This window comes from Macadamia integrifolia, chromosome 4 (genome assembly GCF_013358625.1).
Source record: "Macadamia integrifolia cultivar HAES 741 chromosome 4, SCU_Mint_v3, whole genome shotgun sequence".
Taxonomy (NCBI): Eukaryota; Viridiplantae; Streptophyta; class Magnoliopsida; order Proteales; family Proteaceae; genus Macadamia; species Macadamia integrifolia.
The window spans coordinates 30,330,812-30,340,438 of NC_056560.1; the positions used below are offsets into that span (position 1 = coordinate 30,330,812).

Below are 9,627 nucleotides of genomic sequence, written 5' to 3' on the forward strand. Positions count from 1 at the left end.
GAATAGGAGTCAGTCAAATTGGATTGATCCTTTAAGCGAGAGGAATTAGTGGGTTGAAGTGTTAAGATAAATTCAATGTACCCTGTCAACATGAGGCACAACCAAGCAGGAGCATGGATTGAAGTATCGGCTTGATCATGTTAGTGTTGACTGATATCAATATCTATATCTGGCCAATCCTGGATCAGATATTAATAATGATATCAAAACAAAGGGAGAATCGTAGTAAAAAAAAAATAAAAAAAATAGTGAAACCTAGGAGTAATACCAACCGATCTAGGCTGATATAGGTTAATTCAAATCAATATCGGCAGAGACCGATACCATCCCCAATACCAATGGGAAGGACAAAAACTAGAGGCAACAATCTAACTTGTGACAATGTTTCTTTTTCTTCTATTTCATTGAGGTTTTCTTTCAGTTATTTTGGTAAATTTGAAGATAAACATTATCAAAACGTCGCCAGAGATGTTAGAACACGGGTTTCTAAATTAGGTCAAATTTCACATCTTCACGCAAGTATAATATATGATAATCTGTAAAGTCAGCGTGGCCCCTACGACATGACATGAGAGGGTGAAATAACTTCCTTACCCCATATGAAAGGCCTACTGTTGTTGATATTTATATGTGCGTTTCATTGGTCTATATGCCGATGCAGAAGCCATGTTGTCTTGTATAGAACCCTCTCCCATAACTATTATACATGTGTATTTTTATTCGATTAACCATCACCAGCACAATTGTTTCCCACTATTGCTTATTAAATTAACCATCTGACATATACTGAGATAAATATATAATATATGCTAAGATACATATTTATAATTTAATTGATTATAGACCATCTCATTCTAATCCTGCATAAGAAAAATTTTTTTTTTATTAAGAAATAAATAAATAAACTACGCAGATATGAAGTCAGTTAGATTGTCCTTGATAAGAGATGACAACTTAGCTATCATAGCTTTATTTGCTACTCTTCTGGCAACTAAAACTAATTAGACTAGAATCCTTTGATTTAAAAGTATCAACTAATTTAGAGGACAATTCATAACCATCTAAAAAAATTTTAAATAAACCCCATGACCACCCATCATGCTTCCTTTGCGATAGCCACTCAGCCAGATCCCAACTATTAGTCCAAACTTCTATAGTCATTGCATGTCATAAAGACATAAACCAAGTAGGATACTCTTGGCATTTGATTCAAGCAAGTTCCCTGCAAAACCATTACTCATGGAGACAAACTGAAATTAGGATCTAAATAACAGTCAGCAACCCAACCATTAGTGTAGGTAGCTTGGTTTCAAGTATCGGTCTCGTATTGGTCATATCGGATCGGTATCAATTGAGATTGATCTCCGATCCCTGATCCCCAATCAATCTAGATCTGTTATCCGTATTGGTTCATGGGTAAAATAGTAAAAAATTAATACTTAAAAAAAAAAACAGTGGTAAAATTGATTGATACCCAATGATCCGATCCAATCCAAATCGGATACCAATGCCAATATACTCATATACCAATCCGATACTGATACCGATACTATCCCCTAAATCCATTGCCGATAGTCATATCAAAGCAACCATCGCAAGTGATAATTGGGCTATCCACATAATGTAGTGCCGGATACCCTGACAAAGACATTATTTTGAGTCGATGGAGAAACAAATTGGGAATGTGGAACAAGGACACCAAGATCAGAAACCCATCTAAAAATAATGAGCATGAGAGCAATGGGAGAGACATTTGATCTTGAAAAACACTCCTATTCCAAGCCAACCATACGAAGTAGATGGTTATAACTAAGATTGACAGAATATAACAGTTTTCAGCATGGGTAAGCGTTGGAGAAAAAACGAAGAACATAAATTTAAAAGAGAAGAGGCCGAGGGGTACTCGGTGCGAATTCCCAATAGCCCTGACATCCAAATCTCCATAGTGTTTAACAACAAGATAATATGTCAAATGGACTCATTCTCCAGTTTACAAAGTGGACATAAAGGATTTACATCCATTATATTAACGAGGGGAATTTACTATCACTCCCCTACACCTAGTCTATATTTATTAAAAAAATTTATTTTTTACTTTTTTACTATTATTCTCCTACTTTTAGACTTTTATATCTCTTTCTCCCCTGCTCTTTTTAAATACCTCGATTGCCCCTCACTTTCACTTGTAATCTATTAAATCTTTTTCATATTGATTGGTGACGAAAACCAATAGTGTACATGGGTCCCATTCCTCCATTAGAGGGTGGCGAGTTCCCATAAATTTAAATCTCTTTCCATTGGGGAAGGATTAAGAGGTATGTATTGGTATTGGTTGAGAATGATACAGATCCAATACTTTTATCAATTTTTTCAATTTCTAAAACCATGTGTCGCAATCCTAACAGGGAATGTAACATTAAATTTGATATCGATCAGAATTAGTATGGGTTGAGATTGATACCAACCCAATACTGATAAAAAAAAAAAAAAATAGATACTAAGTTCGTGATGATGGATGATACAAAAAAATAATAATAATAAATAAACAATAACCTTGATGATGGATGAGATAATAAAAAAGCAATAACCTTGATGATGGATGAGACAAAAAAAAATAATAAATAAATAATATCTTTAAGTGACTTAAGATTAATGCATTTAAAAAAAAATTTAAATAGAAAAATAATGGTATGGGGAGCCAAGGAGATGTTTGAGTTTCAGCCAACAAACAACTTTTAGCCAAGTAATAATAGAAGGGTTGGCTGTTTTCTTAGAATAGTAAAAGCATGTTTTGAACAAAAAAAAAATTGAAAAAAGTTTAATAGATTACAAGTGAAAATGAGGGTAATATGAGTATTTAAAAAGAGGATGGGGAAAAAAGATGCAAAGGCCCAAAAGCAAGGGAGTATCACAAAAAAAGTAAAAGGTGGGAAAGTTTTAATAAATATAAGTTTAAGTGTATGGGGGTGATAGTAAATTTCCCTATTAACAAGTTTATCTTTAGTTATAATCCCCTCAACTAGAACTTTCATATGATAATTGTTTCTTTCATCAAAGTTTGTGAGCACAAAGCTTGTCTCAATCTATATTTGTGTATGTTATTTTTTCTTCTGATTATTTGTTTTCCATTACTATGCATCATTCATTATATTTTTGGGTAACTAGGGGTAAAAAAGGGTGGGTTGGGCCGGGTTTCTTAATACCCTAATCCAACCCTAGATCCTCAAAATTCAACATAGGCCCAACTCAACCTTGTTGGGTTCATACCAACCCAACCCCACCCTAATTGACCCTGTCAGGGCCGGAGTGGGTCAGGGCTGAGCTAGGTTGGGTTGACGCTGACTTTTGCAATGATTAGATTAACCTTGATTGACCTTTTTTTTACCACTCATATCCTACACATTAAAAAATTATAGAAAATAAAATACCAATAGGAGACCTAAATTCTAATATAAAATTTCAGTGTTAAATTTTGGGCCGAGTTGGTTGGGCCAGGTTGAGGCCTCAACCCGACCCAACCCTAACCTAGAGTTGGGGGTTTTCAACCCTAACCCTCCCTCAAGTTCAGAAAACTTGGCTTAAGCCCTGTTTGGGTTCAGGGTGGATTTGGGTTTTTTTTTTTTTTGGTAAAAGGTTCAGGTTGTCAAGGCTAAACTTTCACCCCTATTGGGTACCTTATGTATCGGATCCCACGGTGGTCATGCAATAGAATAGTATAATTATAGTCTAAGTAGAAGACTAGAAACCAAAAGCCACAAGTTCAATGCCCTCCATGTTCAGGCCTAAGTCCTTGTAACCTCGGCCCAGCCCAACTCAAGGTCGGCGGGGATATCGCAGCCGAAGCCCAGCTCGGGCTCAAGCTAGTACAGTTTGGCAACTCTGGCCCTGATTGACTCTGGCCCTGATTGACCCTGGCCGAAGAGGGAAGATATGTGCTAGCTACTTGCTTTATTAGAAAGCTGTTACTGTTGAGAGGTAGCAAAGAGGACAGATGGGCTAAAGAGAGGTTAGCGCTAGCTAAGTGTTAGAGAACTTGCTGGATGTCAGGATATCGCTAGCTAAGTCAATGGGAAAGCACATTCAACGCTGTCTTTCGGGCTTTTTTTTCCAATTATATATTTATGTATATTTTTGAAAAAATAATCCTGCCAGATTGGCAAAGAAAATGCCTAGACTATATAAGGTGCAAAAAGATTGCTTTGCCCCCTCCATTGAGATGCGTTGAATGTGCTTTCCCATTGACCTGTTGATCTGGTGTTTTCTAAGCCAAACCGATAAGGTTCTATGACCCTATATTTTTTGTACATCAAGGCATGACCGGGCCTGACATAGCTCATCTCAAAGCCTTGCATCTTATTGTTCAGTCCATCAGCTAGACTACATTACATCATCAAGGCCGATTCACTTCCCTTTCCATGCAAGATTGAATTACTAGAGATTTCCTAAAAGGCAGAGTGACACCTACACCAATCTATGCTTCAATGGAAGTTAATAGAAGTATTAGCATGGGCAGAATTTCTACTTCTTATGAGGGGTAGGATAGTCACTTTCCTCCACTGTGTCTAGGTGCGACAGCGCGAGGGACACACTGTCTTTCGGGCTTCTTTTTCCAATTATATATTTATGTATATTTTTGAAAAAATAATCCTGCCAGATTGGGAAAGAAAATGCCTAGACTATATAAGGTGCAAAAAGATTGCTTTGCCCCCCTCCCTTGAGATGCGTTGAATGTGCTTTCCCATTGACCTGTTGATCTGGTGTTTTCTAAGCCAAACCGATAAGGTTCTATGACCCTATATTTTTTGTACATCAAGGCATGACCGGGCCTGACATAGCTCATCTCAAAGCCTTGCATCTTATTGTTCAGTCCATCAGCTAGACTACATTACATCATCAAGGCCGATTCACTTCCCTTTCCATGCAAGATTGAATTACTAGAGATTCTCCAACTGATTGCTATAGTGGTCACATTTTCCTATTCTGTTTTGAGAAGATCTTATATTGAAGATCAGCAAGGATATTGGAGATACCCCTCTTTTATAAATAAGAAAAAACGTTGACTTTCAAGCCACATAGGGAACTAAGCTTAATTGATTTAGCTAGTTCACCCTTGGGCCTTGGTTCAATTTGATGACTTTCTTTCCATATCTATCATAGCAAAGTCTCTAAAACGTGGAAGATGTTTATGATCAACATACCTGACCATATATTTACATTTGGAAGGTCATTGTCCTTGGAGGATCACACTGCAATAGCCTAAGCATGGATTGTTGGTTTAATCCCGATAGTGAGTGAATTCAAATTAGGTTGGAAGCTTTTTCATTCGGATTTAGATGAACAAAAACAAATTCAAGAGTGATTAAATGGTTACCTTATAATCACAATTTAAGTTTCTCTTTCACATAATAGTTCTTTCTCATTAGAGCAACAATAGGAATTGAATCATTTCAATGCCTTGAATTTTCAATCTACGTTTAATGAAGGAAAATTAACCCTACTTTTTTTTTCCCCCATAAACCACACTCACAATGGAAAGAGAGAGGAGAAAAAAAAAAATTTTGGCCCAGGGAGGAAGAACTCCCAAAATCATGTCGAGTTCTCTCCCCTCGCCCTTTTTATAATAAATCCCATTTTGGGGTGTGCTCCTTTGGTCTAATTTTTGTTTTAAAAACAGACAAGGCCAAAACTTGGTGAGAAAAAATAATTTTCAAATTGAAAGACTCTTTTGCTTCTAAAGTGGGATGAGGTAGAATCTAGAAAGGATTGTTATCTCTTCAATTATTGCTAACAATATAATCTAATTAGTTTTATTTCACTGATATAAATTAAAAAATAATTAACCACTTAATAATCCCTAAAATTGTCGTGCGCAATCAAACTTTTTAACTTGCCAATAAGACCTTCCACTTTTCCAGTATTACGTAATAAGACATTTAATTTTATACTGCTGAATCCTAACTCTGTACATGTTATATTAGAGATTTTGTAATCGTGATTAGATACTGAAAAATTATTTCAAATAAAAAAAATATAATTTTTTATTAAAAAATAATTTTTGTAAACAATTTACAAAAACGAAAAGGCACCAAATTTTTATCCGATCAAGTACAAACATTTTCTTTCCTCGATATTTCTCAATTAAGAGCAATGAATCCCATATTGAGAATCTCTTTTATTAACAATGCAGGATCACATCCATAGAGTTTCAACCATTGATTTACCAAAACGTATGATACAAAATTGCAATAAATAAGATCTTTCGGTTCAAAGGTCGAGTGACAAGTATGAATCTCATCCTCTCTTTCTCCTCTGGTCAATCCCTCTCTTAGTTTTTTTAATCACATAATGAGATAGAACAGTTTTTTTAATGTTTCGCAATTTCTAGCATCAATCTCTAAGTTGAGATCACCTTCTTATCACAAGCCCCGATTGGCTTAATCTCCCGAGTCTTTATATAATTTATTTATCTTCTTGTTAACTTGCCATAGCTTCTGATGAAATCCTCGGGACTGCATGATAGCACTTCTTTTTGGTCCATGTTTCTATTCCAAAAATGAGTTTTGGCATTTCTATTTCTAGACCAGAAAAGAAAAAATGTGTTTGTTACGCACATTAGTTTCTATTTTTAAAACTTCTATAAATTTACTAAAATGCCATTCAATACCTAGTTTGGCAGTGGCTGTGGCGGTGTTTTACTTCAACATGAAATTACTGTCTAGGCCAGAAAAGAAACAAAAAACCATTTGTTATGCACATTAATTTCTATTTTTGGAACTTTTATAAATTTATGAAAATGCCATTCAATACCTAAAATTTTGACAGTAATTGTGACGGAGTTTTACTTCAACATGAAATTACTGCTTTGCTTGTCAAATGAACTCTAAACTCATTAAAGAGATCTAACTCCATAGAGGTTCCAAACAATGACGAACGCGAGAATCCATGCAAAAAGATTGACTGATTATGATTGATTATAATAAGTGCCAGTTTCCTTCAGCATATTCTCAAATCAAATTTGATTGAAATCCCCCATATCTTTACCAAAAAACATAAAAACCACCTATAACAACAGAAGGAATAGAAAGGGAACCCAAGAATTAGGCCAATCTAGATATTTCCCCATCACAATTATTACTATTATGTAAATGCTACCATCTCCTTAATTATTAGTCTTTAATTCTTTAAACATTTTCAATTAATTTACGTTACTTCACCTCCAACCAAACACAGCCCTTAGCCCCTTACTGTTTTGAGGTAAAAGTAGACAGGTGAGATGAGTTTTGAGTTACATATCTTAATTCTATCCAAGTCTCTATCATGTAGCAAGTAGTTATTAACAGTTGAATATCCTGCTCAAACTTGAGAAGTATCCTACAAATTCAGAAGCATAATTCTATACCACATCCAGCTTTGACGACAAAATTCTGGAAATTTTTTTTTTTTATTATTTCCTTCTATTACACGGGGTTTTCTCGATCATCATGATAAAATCAATGGATACAATGTGACTGCCAAAATTTTCAATGTTTCATAGTGTATACATTTAAGATGAATAAATAATGGCCAAGAATTAAAAGAGAGCTGAATGGAATCACTGGTGATCAGCTCGTCAAGGTTATGACTGCCATGTTGTGCCCTAACCTAAAGGACCCAAAGAAAAAACTTCCTTGGCCCCAAAACATTATGGCCTTGAAATGCTGCTAGCAATAACCCCTCAAACTCACCACCTTCCATTTTGTTGATCGAATGGAAGCGAAAATAGGGCTCTCACAACACAATGAACTAAATATACACATTTCTAGCAGAATCCATCCTGCAATGTCACAAACTTTTTCTTTTTTGAGAAGAAGAAAGGCCATGCAGAGAAACAAAAAAGAAACCCAGTCTCAATGCAAAATCAATTTGCTCACTGCAAATTTCCTCAAAAACACGTCATGGAAAAATCTTAGGGCTTGAGCTGCCTCCTCTCTTTCCAGAGTACTCAGGTTCACTTTTTTTTGGTCCCCGAGCCTGGCATGGTTCCAAATCTTGGAATTCTCTCTTGGTATACCTTTTTAGTATCTTATGACTCTTGCAGATGGGTTAGCAGAAGACTCAGTTCAAATGGTAAGGTCCTTGAAAACCTCTACTTTTCCATTTGAGGAATGAGGTCGACCACTCTGCAAAACTACCTCATGGTCTGGGCCCCCATTTTGAGGTGCCTTAGATATCTTTTCCTCAGCAGACTTTGCGATGGCTGAGCTACAAGGGCCTTCAAAGTATGTTGAGAAAGGGAAGTACTCAGCACACTGTGCTTTCCACCCTGCACAAGAATAAAATCAATCTTAAGGTCATCTAGGCAAAGATGATATTGGTTACTGCAAAAGATCAATTCCGCCATTCTATAGCCTATAGTGCTTTTTCGCCTTGTGCAATGAACCATTTCTTTTTTGTACATGTCAGAGATGAACATCTTAATTTCCCCCATACATCCAAGTACATTAATGTTTAGTTTCACATCCCTGTATCCTTCTATCCATACAAGGTTATACAACACCACGTCTGTCAAAGTGTATTTGACAAAGGGAGAGGACTAGTATTAGGCCATGTTTGGGACGTACTATAGGTCTCTATGAGGATCATCGTGTGCATATTGAAAAACAGGAAGTCTAAAGGACTTCCACTGAATATGATAAAGGGCTAACTGGTATCAGAATACATGAGAGCGAAAAAGGACTGTCAAATCAAAAGACGTTTAAACTAGAGAGCAGTGATGAACACCCCTCCCCCCAATCCAACCCAACCAAACCCAATTGATGAATCAACTAAAACTAAAGGCATATAAAGAGAAGGTAACATAACGCATGTTGTTTGCCAATAACTTTTTGGTTCATGAACACTATAATACAAGAGATCTAGAAGAACGTGTCCATATAAATAAAGCATAATGGATCAACCAAAGATATTGTTAAGGAATAATGTGGGATTAGTGCAAAACAATTAATTAAGGAAATTTAATAAGCAGCTACCAGCCATGACTACAAAGCTGAATTTTTAAGAATTGATAACAGCAGAAATATAATAAAAAACCTGAGATGATGAGTAGCAACAGTACATGATAAATTAAAGGATAAAAAGCCTCAATGAAGCACTGATGCATGATAAGAGTTGTTCAACTGAGATGGTTCCCACATGCATGGAAAACTAGGGACTGCACAGAGCGATATCATACAAGGCTTTAGAGGAAATGGTGACTTAAACAGGACTTGACATCATGTATATCCTTATTGATATGTAGAGTTAATGATTCAACAAATACAGTGCTACAAAGAGGGGAAAGGCAGAACAGGATTAATGTAGCTAACCCAGGCAAGGGAAGCATTTTCCTCTATACCTGCATAAAGGACAATGAGCCAATAATGAACAAAATGTTTTGGCAGCACTTACTGGATGCAGCATCAGGGTCAACCAAGACCATTCCAAGTAGTTTGTGAACTGAAATACAGTTTCTGAGCTTCCATTCCTTGACAGGTCGCAATGCTCCATTTCTGATTAGCAAGACATGCAGAGTTAAAAGTCTAAAATTAAAAGGAATAGGTATACCATGCAAACTATGACACTGGCTTTGGGTTGGGGTTGGGTGTTTTT

The 9,627-nt window shown here is 36.0% G+C and overlaps 1 protein-coding gene across 4 annotated transcripts in view; it reads right to left on the reverse strand.

Annotated features, from left to right (window-relative positions):
• Positions 1-7,494: 7,494 nt before the first annotated feature.
• Positions 7,495-9,627, reverse strand: part of LOC122077351 (N-terminal acetyltransferase A complex auxiliary subunit NAA15-like) — a 14,842-nt gene continuing 12,709 nt past the window's right edge. For all 4 annotated transcript variants that reach the window (XR_006139775.1, XR_006139774.1, XR_006139773.1 and 1 more), the window contains 2 exons: positions 9,427-9,527; positions 7,495-8,302 (listed from right to left, as the gene is read on the reverse strand). Coding sequence is in view for 1 of the 4 variants with exons in the window: in XM_042643274.1 (XP_042499208.1) it covers positions 8,100-8,302; positions 9,427-9,527 (304 nt within the window). In the remaining 3 variants the exon portion in view is untranslated. The remainder of the gene's footprint in view (positions 8,303-9,426; positions 9,528-9,627) is intronic.